This window comes from Hemitrygon akajei, chromosome 16 (assembly GCF_048418815.1).
Source record: "Hemitrygon akajei chromosome 16, sHemAka1.3, whole genome shotgun sequence".
Lineage (NCBI taxonomy): Eukaryota > Metazoa > Chordata > Chondrichthyes > Myliobatiformes > Dasyatidae > Hemitrygon > Hemitrygon akajei.
Window position 1 is genome coordinate 41,710,993 of NC_133139.1, and position 14,676 is coordinate 41,725,668.

The 14,676-nt window shown below is 43.0% G+C and overlaps 1 protein-coding gene across 21 annotated transcripts in view; it reads left to right on the top strand.

The window, feature by feature from the left end:
* Positions 1-14,676, top strand: part of LOC140739994 (receptor-type tyrosine-protein phosphatase S-like) — a 469,315-nt gene that overhangs the window by 181,824 nt on the left and 272,815 nt on the right. For all 21 annotated transcript variants that reach the window (XM_073068765.1, XM_073068749.1, XM_073068746.1 and 18 more), the window contains exons 3-4: positions 6,978-7,123; positions 8,550-8,691. In XM_073068765.1, coding sequence (XP_072924866.1) covers positions 6,978-7,123; positions 8,550-8,691 — 288 coding nt within the window. The remainder of the gene's footprint in view (positions 1-6,977; positions 7,124-8,549; positions 8,692-14,676) is intronic.

Below are 14,676 nucleotides of genomic sequence, written 5' to 3' on the forward strand. Positions count from 1 at the left end.
TCATTCTACCCCCTTCCCTCTTCTTCAATTCCCTACTCTGCCTCCCCCAAACCTCTTCTTCTCACCTGCCTGTCACCTCCCTCTGGTGTCCCTCCACCTTCCCTTTCTCCCATGGTCCACCCTCCCCTCCTATCAGATCCCTTCATCCCCAGCCCTTTACCTTTTCCACTTATCACCTCTTAGCTTCTTCCTCCTCCCCCCCCCCCCACCTTCCCTATCCACCTGGCTTCACCTATCACCTTCGTCCATCTGTCTTCACCTATCACTTTAACCCACCTGCCTTCACCTATCTCCTTATTTTAATTCTGGCATCTTCTCCTATCCTTTCCAAGTTGTTTATTCATTTCCATAGATGCTGCCTGACTTGCTGAGTTCCTCCAGCATTTTTGTGTGTATCGCTCTGGATTTCTGACATCTGCTTAATCTCTTGTGTTTAGGATACAGCTATAAGTGTATTACCATGGTGACAGCACACAGTAGAGTTAACGTGGTCCAAACCCAAATATTTGTCCTACTTTTCAGTTTCTGAAGATAAGCAGCATTTCGAGAATATTTTTGTTTGTGTTTCATTTCTGTGCTCAGCTATATTTATTGATTTTTCTTCTCATTACACATTTAGTTCTCCCCCAACAGATTTCACCTCTCCCTGATTTTATCTGAAGACTTCTCACCTCATCTTTTTCTTGCATTATTTTTTCCCATCAAAGGAAGCTCTCACCTGTCAACCTGAATTTTCTTTTCACAAGCCACTCCCCGAAGGTGACTGCAGATCTGAGGTAACTGGTCAGATGTAGTCCCAGTGTGACCAAGTAATAATCTGGCACAAGTCCCTTACTCACACTGGATGTTTACTCAGGATAATGACAGGACATATGAATAAAATCTCTCAACCATGGAAAGTATTTTATCTAAACTCACTTGCAATCCTATTATCTTGCAATAGATGGAAAGGAAGCAATAAACATGTAAGTAGGATTTTCTCAGCAGAATGTTCATTTTATTAAATCGTCTGCAAAGCTCGCTTACAGGTGAATCACTGAATACAGATGGGCTGGTGGTTGTATATTCTTGCATATGTATTTCTGCACGATTTCTCCCTCGTTTTCCATCAGGTTTGGAGAGGTCATTTTAGTGGCCACAAAGGTAGCATTTCAGTTGCAAAGAGTCACAACCCAGCCCCATTCAGCAGCAGTTAGCTCAGCTTTGATCGGTGTAGAAATCAAACTCTACCAAGCTAGTGCATGTAAGCTTTGGTCTGTGTACAGCATTCGTGAAACCCATCACTTTATTCTTCAGGCATTTCACCCTATTTTTCTAAAAAAAATAAAAGTAAAACAAAATTTGAGATGCTTACCAAGATAAGGTCAAATCCCAAGGTACAGGGAAGGTTACTGAAATGCATCAAGTTGTAACCCTTGAGGAAATGAGTTGATGGAAAATTGGAAAAAATTAATGACCTGGTAGCAAGATTTGTAAAACTTCTTTCATAATAAAGAGGAATAAAGAAAACACTGGAATTGTAGACATATTAAAGCCTTCACACATATATTTCAAAGTCAGATTTCATCAGTGTGAATCTTTAAGGTGATACACTGCTTTGTTGGATTTTGCTTAGTTTCTTATGGAGCTGCTTATATCACCATAAGCCCTTCTTAAAGTCAAGATTTCTTTCCATGATAGTGCCAGGGTTCTTACCCAGACTTTAGTTTAATCCATCTTACACAGATTTTACTCTAATTTGAATCTTACCCAGGAATTCTTGGATAGTGATTGTGGTTTAAGTAGTGATACACAGGTGATGTTGGTTTAAGTATGTATACACAGGTGAAATGAAAAATTTACTTGCAGCAGCGTTACAGACACACAGCGTCAGAGTTACAACGTTCACAGGAAAAACAGAAATGAAATAGAAATCAAGTTTCACAAGAAAACACAAATAGAACATTGTAGAAGTTGTGGTCAAGCTATAGTGTCGCTATACTGAGGTAGTGATTAGGGTATCGGTCTCTGCTATTCCTTTGGGTTCATCAGATGCGTGTAAAGGGGGAGCTTGCTACATGGACAACAGCTTGCTCTCCATGTTGTACTGCCCTGGCTTGCATATCTAGACAGCTAGGATGCAACATCCACGGTCGACCCTGACCAATGGAGGCCTTAGATTAGAGTCATACGGGATGGTTCAAGAGCTAAGCTGGTTGAAGGGAGGTAGCTGTTCTTGAACCTGGTAGTCTGGGTTTCCATACCTCCTGCCTAATAGCAGCTGCAAGAAGGTGGAATGATCTGGATGGTGGGGAACTCTGATCTTCGGATGTTCCCTTCTTCATTTCGATTCTTCACTTGGTAAGGAGGTATGTGTCAGTGATGTATTGAGCTGAGCCCACTACTCTCCACAGCTTCTTACATTCCTGCACATTTGTATTGCTGTACCAGAACATGATGACCATGATGGCTTTTCTTGTTGGGATCCTACCTCCGCGTCCTCCCTCTTCAATCCATCTCTTTGGCCATTCTCACCACATCAGTTACTTAAGTAGGCTCTGAGGACACGGAAGGTCTCATGCCAGTGGTTATGCTAGTAGGCATTGAGAGTTAGTGTCAATAATTTCCCGTAGGAATTGCGCAGGGTGTTTTACAGAGTAGAATGATCCCAACTTTAGAACATGATGCTCCTTCAGACAGCTTGGTTTTACATTTTCTGTTTTTGTTTCTTTTTGAGATCTGGATGTCATTCGTAAGGTTGTATTTGTATCCCTTCTTTGGTTGTCATGGAGTCAAAAGCTAGTCCATCAATCCACTACGTGTACGCCAGTTACCCAATACCGTCTCCACCTTCAAGCTCCCTTCCTGCCTCCACCTTCCTCATTTTTGTGTGTCTGCCCCTCCCCTGCTCCACAGTACTAGCTACCTTCCCCATTCACTTTCAATCCTGATTCAGGGTCTCAATCCAAGCATCGGCAATTCCTCTCTCCCACAGGTGCTGCTCCATTGAGTTCCTCCAACAAATTGATTTTTGCCCCAGACTGCATCTGCAGTCTTCTGAGTCTCTGTGTGTACCCAGTCCCCCTTCTTCCTTTCACATCCCCGTTAATCAACCCTCCATCCAATTCTCCTCTCACACCAATTAACAGCAATGGAACAAACACCTACAGATTATGTAAAACAACAAACAATCTACTGGAGGAACACAGTAGATCAAGCAGCATTTGCATGAGGAAAGCAACTGTCAATGTTTTGTGTTAAAAACTTTCATCAAGACTGAGTGGGGAGAGTGGTGATGGCCAATGCAATGGAGGAACAGGGAGTGGGGATGATGCAGGAACCTGAGGTGATTGGTGAACAGTGGAAGAGTGACAGATGGCCCACATGTTGTGCCAGGAAGGGGAGAGGAGCGGTGTGAAGTTGGTAAACAGTGGCAATGGATAATAGGTGGAGTCAGATAAACAAAGAAAAAAATGAGAGAAGCAGCTGGATCAAGGTTGGAAGTGGAGGATGGGATTATTAGATCACGTTGTGAAACATCTGGATTCAGCTTGAGCGTCCTGGTGCCTGTGCCACATTAATTCTCCATACCCCACCCCCACCTCCCCCCCAACCTTTCTTTCATTGGCCTCCTGCACTGCTACAACAAAACCAAAGCGGGTTCAGGACCAACACCTCATCTTTTCTCTGCACATGTTGCAACCTTCTAGATACAAGAAGCTAAGATAAATTTGCGTTGTGGAACAAGCACAAGGAGGCAAGTCATCTAAGTAGATGCTAGGCTTCTGTCAAGCTGACAGATCAAATGGCCAGTGCCTCCAATCTATGAAGATGCTGATATGTAACATCGTACAAAATGCTTTCATCTGCTGCTTCTCTTACTGAGGAAAGAAGTTGATGTGCCCAGGAGTATATGAGATATGGGTTGTAGGACCATTATAAATAGCAGCTTGACAAAATGGGATTGAGGCATAATGGCCTTTCCATGCAATGAATTTCTTTAAGTTCTCCTGGCCAAGCTCCGAGACAAGCAGCAGAAGATTCACCTTCCTGCACTAACTGGCGCAGCGGCCATTATTTTTGCATGCAGCTTTACAACGTGCGTAATTTTCACATTAATTTTTGATGATTTCTTGCTGCCTGTCTAAAAATAGCAGAGAACTGATACAGAAAACCAATGAGGTATTAGGGGAAATTAAGTCCTGTATGAACAGTGCAAATAATGCTGCCAAAACCACATCCTAATGTTCCAGGTTTATGCCAGTATTTCCAGAGCAAGCATGATTGTGTTTTTTACCTGAAGGAGTGTTTCAATTGATGCTGTGGCTAGATTTCACAATATTCCTCTCACATTTATGGTGACTGCCTGGGCAGTGCTGACTTCATTAGAGCAAATCATCTTATTATCAGGATGAGGAGCCATTAAACCCTTGGATCAGTATGCATCAGATTGTTGGAAGGCTAGGTAAAGCAGCATTTAATAGCAGTGCACAATTTGCTAGCTGTTAATTAGGTCAAATCCTTGGTGTGTATTGATGATATTGGAGAGGCAGCTGGACTTGAGAAAGACTGATTGAATGGCTTTGCAGAGAATTGGTGGTTCAGACTGTCTCTGCATCAGCAAGGAAGCTCTTTTGTGGACTGGCTGTTCATTGTCTTGTAAATCGGACTTTAATCGCTGGAATTCTGAGGGATGAGAGGGAATCTTATGAAAAAGATTAAGAAAGGGATAGATGAGATAGAGACAGGAATGTTGTTTCCACAGGTAAGTGAGATTAAAACTTGGGGACATAGCCTCAGGTTTCAGGGGAATAAGGATGGAGATGAGGAGAAACTTCTTTTCCAAAGAGTAGTGAATCTGTGGAATTTTGCTGTCCGGGGAAGTAGTAGAGTCTACCTCATTCAATTTATTCAAGACACAGTTAAATAGATTTTTGCATGACAGTGGAACTACGGGTTATGGGGAAATGGTAGGTAGGTAGAGCTGAGTCCAAGTCCAGATCAGCCATGACCTTATTAAATGGTGGAGCAGGCTCAATAGGCCAGATGGCTGACTCCTGTTCCTATTTCTTATGTTGAAAGGTTAATTATCTCTGGCGGGAAGCTATCTGTTGAGTGTAAGTGGAAAGAGGCTGCATTATGCAATGAGTTGTCATCATCTCAGCAAGTGAGGCTGCAGAGGACAGGAAGAGGTCTCCACTCTGTTTCAGTTTGCAACGTGGTTAATTTTTGTTTTCCAGTTTAGTTCTAACTGAGGGAAGTCTCCTGAAGAAAAGGGCTGAAAAAGGTGATTGGCTCTGCTCCCTTCTTCTTACCCTTCTCCGCCCTTTACGTTCACTGCCTTCCCTCATGTCCTGAAAACCTGCCTTCTAGCTGCATACTTCTGCTTTTCCTAGAAGGACTGGGGGTTGCTTTATGAGGAAAGGTAGAACAGGTAAGTTAGGTTTGTATCTGCTGGGATTCAGAAGAGTAAACAAGTCTTTAATTGAGATTCAGTAAGTCATCATAAGTGAGCAAAGAGCATCTTGAGACCCAACTGGTGCATACATGGCTGCAGGCTCTGTCACCAAACAGGGGAGCCTTCAGAAATGCTGGCATGACAAAGTGAGGCTTGGAATGTTGGAAAAGTCAGGATGAGGAAATTGAAGAAGTTAAGATTTCAGGATCAGAAAGCATGGAATGAAGAAGCTGGAATGAGAAAATTAGCAAAATCAGAATAGAGATCAGAAGGCCCAAGAGGATGCTGCCACGTTGCAGGGTGGGCAAAGGAGGTATAGTGGGTCCAGGAGGTTAAACAGAAACCTATTCAACACCCTATGTGTCAGTTCTTGCTTTCTAATAGCTACCAGCATTCATCATAGGCAAATGATTCTACTGCCCAAGGTTAACTTTAGAAGCATGGTTACATGAAGACATGCAACCTCCGTTCAGGATTCACAATGCCATCTGAACTCCCATGAACGGATTTGTTGCCTGTCTGCACATTTCCAGTAAAACTAGACATAGGAGGTAAAGGGGCAAGCTATTGCTGTGATTCCGACTTTCCCCGTGTTATCGCCACTGGAATTCTTACCACACCTGATCAGGAACACACAACAAAAGAAGAGGTCCTCACTTTGAAGGCTCCCCTGGAAATAAGTTCACATGACTTGAGTGAGAGATCAGTGGGCCATAATCAAAAGCAGGCATCCTAGCTAAATACTTTCATTGTACCTGCTTGTTTGCATATTATAGGAGCTGACTCCAGCTGTAGTAAAATCTTAGGTCACTCTGCACAAGCTGGGCACTTCTTAGGAGAATACCCTCCTGCTACCTATATTCAAAGCCCTCGCAGTTTGTACAGTGGGAAATCCTGAGTGATGTGTGGGGAAACCTTCCTTCATGTAATGGTAGTCCTTCCATTTGTCCTGCTGGTTGAGTCCACACCACCACCAGCTGAACAGAAATGTGAAGACACAGTCACAAACTCCAGACACAATAGATTTGGCAGATGACGGAAATCTTGAGCCATGGACGCGAAAGGCTGGAGGAGCTCTGCAGGTCAGGCAGCATCTATGGAGGGAAATAAATAGTTGACATTTTGGGTCGAGACCCTTCAGAGTCCTTGTGAAGTGGCTCTCCGTTCTCTTCCTCCATAGAAGTTGCCTGACCTGCTGAGTTCCTGCAGCATTTTGTGTGTGTCAATCATAAATTCTGCAGCTCCGTCACCAGCTGGAGAAGGTGCACCATCACTAACCCAAGCCAGGACATCCAGGGCCAGGTAAGGGGAACTTTGGCATTGCTGCATTTGAAATCTTCATGGTTGTCCAACTTTTTGGGGCATATTAATGACATCTCTCATGGTCCAGAGCTGTTCTGTGAGCTGGCGACATTGATTGGACTGCGAACTGCATTTAGCATAGGAAGTTTGGGTCAAAGGTCAAATTATTGGAGCCGACTTGTTTCCAGTTGTTTACGCCTCCCGGTTGCTGATAGTGTAATTTTCTTGTTCTTTCCAGCCCCTCCAAGGTTCATGAAGGTGCCCAGTGACCAGATTGGTGTTTCAGGAGGAGTGGCTTCATTCGTCTGCCAGGCCACAGGAAGTCCCAAGCCACGAGTTACCTGGAACAAGAAAGGAAAGCGAGTCAGCTCCCAGCGTTTCGAGGTATGTTGTCTGTTCTGACAGGAGGCTGGTTCATGGGATTAGGTGGAATCTATGGTGCAAGTAACAATGGAGGCATCATATTCCAGTTGCTCAGGCTGTGTTTCATCAAAGAGTGAAGTTCCAGTCACCCATCTTGCCTTCTCCCATTTTCCTTTTGTAAGCCCTTCAGGCTGAGGCCAGTGTTTGTTTCCCGGGTGGAATATCTGCAGGAATTTCTCTGCCTTGCTCGAATTCTTCGTTGGAAACCTCCAAAGAAGAACAGTGGATCTGGACTGGGATAGTTGCCAATCTACCAGCACCACAAGGGATCTCTGGGAGTATTCCGAGTACCGACCGTCTAACTGGCGTTAGCCCGAGGGAGTGGAAGCAATGCTTGGAGAGTATCACAATGAGCCATGGCAACCCACTACATTATTTCATAATGAGTCCACTGTAAAAGGTGTTTCTTTGGATGGTAGTCACAGGCAAGATCATTTAGTCCCATTGTGAACCTGTTTGAGATCATGTAAATTCCAAGGCTGACTGTCCATGCTCACATGTGAAATATAGTGAATTGCTGCTGGAATGCAAATCCCCGCTGATGTCAGGACATGAAATGGAAAGATCAGTGCTGAGGTGTGGATATGGGGTTTCAAAAACATACATGATCACCAGACTTCATCATCTGTTGAAATTCAACAGAGACAACAGGTGTATGTTGACCCCAGCATTAAAATGTCACAGGAGTTGTCCGCTTACTCAGTGGGTTAGCTTTGCCTTTTGAGCTGGTTCTGTTTGGGCAAGGATATATTCTGTTGAGTAGAGAAACTAGAACGTGACTTTGATTGATCAGTGAATTTAGACATCCAACAGCAGGTCGTCAGACATTGGTTGCTTCTACGGCTGTGTGGCCTAATGGATAAGACATTGGTTGTTTCTGAATTTATTAATAAATATGATTACAGGAGATACATCATTTCAATTAGAAAGGAAACAGGAGTCTAAAAGTATCCCTTTTCCCTTTAAGAAGCTTTGATTTATCTGACTGCAACTGAATTGTGGATCTGTTTGGTAGTATCATTAGTTGAATGTTCTAGTTGAAGAAAAGTCAATTTCATCTCAGAGGTAAGAAATATTACTTGTAGAAAGAAAATTATCAAACAACTTATTTAATTTGAGAAGAGAATGTGGGGTCTTACAAGCTATGTTGCCCTGTTTCTCTCTAGTTTTAATTCCAGAATAACGTGAACTTAAGTTTGTTATGATCTTTTTCATCTGTTAGTGTTTCTCTTCTATAGACTAGTGCCATCTTTTGCTTCAATGTGGAACCCATCCCAGGGTTATTCACAGTTTGAGGGAGTAACAAGAGGAGAGGGGGCTAGAAGCTGAAGTGGGATAATGAGCGAAGAAATCTAACTCCTTTTACCTCTTTAATTAACTCTGCTAGGTGATTGAATTCGATGATGGTGCTGGAGCAGTCCTGAGAATACAGCCCTTGAGGACTCCCAGGGATGAGGCAGTTTATGAGTGTCAAGCAACCAACGCGCTTGGTGATGTAACTGCAACGGCAAAGCTCACTGTACTAAGAGGTAAGATTCCTGTTTCATAACTGAGGCTCACTGTAGAGCTGTCAGTGAGACACTCCAGGAGAAAGTGCTAAGATAAATCCCCGTTTCATAAGATACGACAGTGTAAATTTAGATTGCTGAAAATGTGATATAAATAATCCATGGAAAGCAAAACAAGGTTAATATTTCAGGTTGAAGATCTTTCAGCACACCTGACAAAGGGTTTTCAACCTAACATATTAACCCTCTTTGTCTTTCTACAGAAGGCGCCTGACCTGCTGTTTATTTGTTTATTACTTTTCTGGATCACATTTCCAGGATCTGTAGCTTTTTGATTTTTACATAAATAATACAATTTTTAATATTAATCCACAACTCTCATATTGTTTGAGCACTGTTCAAGTGATAGACTGATAATAATTGGTAAACGGGATTAGCTGAGTAAGGCAATGTGTCAGCTAGGCTAAAGGTCATGTATGACTCTTACCTGTTTGATATTAGATTACCGGAATCAAGGTTTAGGGAAAGGAGGAGAAGAATGTACCACCTCATATCACAGAAACTCAGAATGAAGGGAGATATTTGGATTGACCCTGGTCTTTCATGCTGTTGTGTCCATTCCTGGTTCTGGCATATATCAAAGTCCGTGCCAGACTGAGCAGAGACAAGAACTATTGAACAAGATGAAAAGTCATGGAAAATAGGATTTGGTAAACAGTTGGATACCGGAGCAGAATCTTCCCCCCCTTCACTCATACAGCCAGCTGAATAAAACAATGTCTGTCATCTAGAGCAACGAGCAATCTGCTGGATTATTTTAGTGGGTCAAGCAGCACCTAGGAGAGGAAAGGAACTGTTGATGCTTCCGGTCAAAATCCTGTCGTGATGCAAAGATTCGAGCTGAAGTGTTGACAGTTCCTATCCTTCCACAACAGTTATTCTGCCACTGGCTTCCTCCAGCAGATTCTTCATTACTCCCGATTCCAGTGTTTCCAGTGTCTGTAGTACACGTTAATAATGTTTGCAGCGTTTCTCCGTGCTACTATGCAATAAGCATAGAGGGATTTGGCATCAATATTGCACAAATTATGAGGGACATATATAGAATAGACAGGAGGAGCTTATTCCCCAATTGCCAAAGCTTCTAGTGCTACAGTAGATGATATGGGTTACGGTGAGGGGTAAGAGCCTTAGAGTAGGTCTGAGGAGTGTATCTTTCACCCAAGGGGGTTTGGAATCTTGACCTCACTGCCTGGGTGTTGAAGGCAGGTAGTCCCACAATATTTAAGAAGTATTTAGATGAACACCTCAATATGAAGGACCGGTGCTGATAAAGGGGATTATTATGGATGGGTAAATGATGGCTGGTATGGGTACGGTGGGTCAACGAGCCTTTTTCTGTGCTGTATAACTCTATGATTCTAAGACAATAGATAAATATGAGCTTGATATGTATCTAAAGTGGGAGAACTAAACAATACAGAGTTGTGTGGAAGCATTTATGAGGGTATAACTGAGTAATTCATTCCATTCCAATGTTGGATATATCTATCCTCTCCAAAATGCTTAGTGCCACACACCATTGCCAATGTTTTTTTCACTATTAAAGGACAATAAAATTGTATCCAGCAAAGCATTGCGCTCTGATAAGGCACACAATTAAGTCGCCTTGAATCATTCTCTCACGCCATCCAAACCACCCACTGCATCAGCCACATCTGCGCTTCCCACATTGGTCTCGGCATCTACCAGAAAACCTCAAAACAAGGGTGTAAATCCAATATTATTGATTTCAAGGGACTTCTGAAGAAGCAGAATATTCAGACACTGGAGATGTTGATCATCACCAGGTGCCCTAATTGATTTACAATTAAATTGTCTGACCAGCTAGGACTCCTGTATGCTCAGGGAAATTGTATGCTTTGTTCAGGGCAAAGGTGAGGTGTGTGACCACCGATAATCTCACATTTGTAACTTGACACCAGCAGGCAGGGATTAGTGAACATCAGTCTAATGAATACACTTCTACATGGTTTAGTGGCCTCAAGCAGTTGCTCCGGCTTGCTGTTGTCTCCAAATGGTTTCAGTGCACACGTATAATTTTCATTGTGGATTCCAGGTTATTTTGTTTTTCCTAAAGGAAGAGCCTTCTGTTATCTAGCTTTACTCTGCAAAACATTGACAATAATGATGGTTGTTATTTCCAGAACATTACCTGCTATACCAAGGTAACCATTTTATATTAAGATTCATTAATGGATCATTTTCTACCACCCCAGGAGCCTCCGTATCCAGCAGAACATTGTCTGTAACTTCTACCATCTACAACAGGATTCTACCACTAAGCACATCTAAGCACACCGTTCTCTGCTTTCCATAGGGATTGCTCTCTGTGTAATTCCCTTCTCCACTCATCCCTCCCCACTAATCTCCTTCCTGACATTTAACGCTGCAAGCGGGACAAGAGCTACACCTCCACTTTCACCACCTTTCACGGCCTCCAACATCCTTCTAATTGAGGCAACAATTCGCCTGCAAGTCTGTGGGGCATCTACTATATCTGGTCCACCAATTGTGGAGCCTCCTCTCCAATGGTGAGACCTGAGAAAGATTGGAGCTCCGCTTCAACAATTCACTTCACTAAGTCGTCTGCAAAAGGCAGTATCTCACGGTGGCCACGCATTTTAATTTGACTTCCCATTCCTATTTCTACATGTCTGTCCTTGGCCTGTACTTCTGCTATGATGAGTTAACTTTCAGGCTGGAGGAGCAACACCTCGTATTCCGTCAGGGTAGCCTCTAACCTGGTTGCACAACATCTAACTTCCAGTAACTTCTCCGCCCTCCTCCTCTTTTTTCCCATTCCCTGTACTAGTTTCCTTCTCATGCCATCTTCTGCTTACTTGCCCATCACCTTCCTCTGGTGCCCCTTCTCCTTCCCTGTCTTCCATAGTGCACTGTCCCATCTTATTAGATTCCAACCTCATCACCTCTTTCCCCCTTTTACCTATCAAGTCCCAGCTTCTTACTTCATTCCCCGTCTCTCACCCACCCTTCTTTCCACCTCACTTGGTTTCACCTATCATCTTCCAGCTTGTAATACTTCCTCTCTCCCCACACCACCTTATCCTAGCTTCTGCCCCCTTCCTTCACGGTACTGATGAAGGGTCTCGGTTGGAAATGTTGACTCTCCATAGATGCTGCCTGACCGACTGAGTTCTCCAACATTTTGTGCATGTTGCTCAAATTGTACAGCATCTACAGACTCTCTCATGTTTATTATTTTCTGACAGTTCCTTTAATGAACCTCCACCGTGACATTCCTGTTGTCTTCAGTGGTGAATCATCCTTTATATAAACTTTATTTCCAGAATATAGTTACAAGAGAAGCGAAAAGTCCTTTAAAATTGTGGCAAGATAGGACTTCCTCTTGCAGGAGTGGTGAACCTTTGGAATTTTCTATGCTGAAGAATTGTAGAGGCAGGAAATACCTAGGATTTTTTTTTGTAAAATCATGGAATTGATGGCTACAGGGAACTGGCACAGAAGAAGAAATGAGGCCTAGGGGAGGCAGGCACACTCCTGTTAATTAGCGGTGTAGGATTAACGGATTGACTGGCCTACTCCCGTTCCTATCTCCTTGTGTTTTTAAGTTCCTAACTCTTGTTAGAGTAGTTGACTATCAGGGCCTGAAATCAGGACAGCAATGTAATTGAAGTGTAGGAAACACAACAAAAGTGATTGGCTAGTGCCATCCTTTGAAAGACTTTTCCTTTAGTGTGAAGGATGACGGCTGAGTGGAGAACATTACTGGCCTTTTGGGACAGTAAAGATAACAGCCAAGTCTTGTGGTGAACTACATATACCTGTCTGGATATGCCCCCTGCTGACTGCTCCTGTGGCTCCTCCCACAGACCCCAGTATAAAGGCAATTGAGGCCTGAGCCCTGCCTTCAGTCTCCAGGATATAGTATGGTGGTCAACCACTGCTTGTTCCTTCTTCCAGTCAATAAAAGCCGATATCTCGCCTTTACATCTCAGAGAGTTATTGATGATGCATCAAGTCTTTAATTCCAACACAATCCATTGGAGGGGAATAGGAGGTCTCTGAATGGCAATATATAGTGCACTTAGATTTGGATCAGAGATCCAGGGTAGCCAACGACATCACTCTTCCTAGTTGGGCCACAAAATGGAGGTGATGCTCTGGCTCATGAGGGAAGGGGATATAGGAGGGAAAACGAATGAAGTAGAGTTGGGATGAGTAAAACTACAAGGAAATGCTTTTGTTTGCATGCCATCCAGGCTGATCATGCCATACCTAAGTACATCAAAGAAAACAGGATGCAGAATATGGAGAGAAAGCATAGAGTGGGTAAACAGATGAATTGTAAGTGTGTGAAGGAAAAGGTAATGTTCACTCACTCTTTCAGAATGAAATGTCATCATACAAACTCATTCTCAATTCATTTTCCCAGGACCTCACATCCAAACACAGACTCTTGCTTTATTTTGAGCTTTTATTTCAGAAACAGAATTGCTGAGGCAGTAGATTTGGTCTGAAACTTTATCCCAGCACTCCTACACAGAGAAAAATAAATCACAGGGTGCCCACCTCCCTGCTTTTTCCACCAACTCCTGCCTGGCAAGGAGTCCAGATCTGTGTTGTCATGGTGACTGAAGGAAATGGTTGTCTACTGCATGGAGTACTTCTACCTCCCCAGTGTTGCACCTCAGCAATCTTAATAATTAGTTAGAGTGGTGTGAAATCCTCAGACATTTGCATTCAGATTCATCTTGGCCATAGCTGGAGCTTGAACGCAGATAGGTGCGAACCTGATAAAATTGCTATATTAGCAGTTCAGAGGCTTGGATGAACCACCCACAGCTGTGATTTCAAGTTCCAGCTAACTGAATATATGTGAAGTTCAGTTTAAAAAGAAGTTAGTTTGAGTAGAGGCAAATAGAAGAAATTATAAAAGACAGATACAGCACAACATGGTGGGCGAAAGGGCCTGTTTCTGTGTTGTAGGGCACGATGACACACTGAACGCGGGGTGAAATCTGGTAGTAATACTGCACAACAAAATAGTCCATAAACAACCACTGTCAGTGCGGAGAGATTGATGGTGATACAGGAAAATGATGCAGTTCCCGCAGAAGAGTTTCCAGCAAGACTCTGGCACACCTGGAAAGAGAATCAGCAAAGAAAAATAAATGATTTAGGTCTTCAGTAATTATTTTTGATGCAAGTCTGTTTATGTAATCTTTGACTGGAGAAGAGAAACTGCTAGTAAATCAACTCTACCCACAGACGGATTACAGCTTGCCTAGTCCGTACAGCCCACATCTTGTACCACTTGCCCTCAGCGCACAAATTGATTTGTGCAGAATGCGATTATCTCATTAACGTCTTTTCTGAAAATGAATTTTGCGTTTTGTGGGAAGCTACTGGGAGCCCTGCCTTTTATATTTTTGTAACAGAGCATTAATTAAAACTGCAGTGTTAATTCCCGTCTTGCTGAGAGCACGATGAACTCTGTTTATGGGGTTTTTTTTGCTGTCCTGCGTTTTATCCCTGAGGGATAGATAACAGTCTCACACAAGGACATTTTCAAGGTTACCTCTTACTGGCAGCTGCAGGGTTACACTCTGCACAGCTCACATTAGACTATTAAATCCGTGCATTTCATAGTATAAGGGGGAGCAAAGTGGTATTATTGGTTTCTTTTCCTACCACCTCACATTTTCTTCATCATGAGCTCTTTACATCTAGGACAATGTTACAGAGAGCAGATTGACAGGGGCTAATCATTCTAACACTCCGTACATATCTGGTCCATTGTTCCCTTCTCCACAGCTGCAGTTGGACAGGTTTGCTGACTCTGCCAACATTTGGTGTCTCAACCAAATCTCTTCAGTGTGGACATTCCCAAGTTTTTTATTCATGGAGAACATTACAGTGATCTTCCATACATTTGCACTCACAAGTGATAAGGCTTCTCTC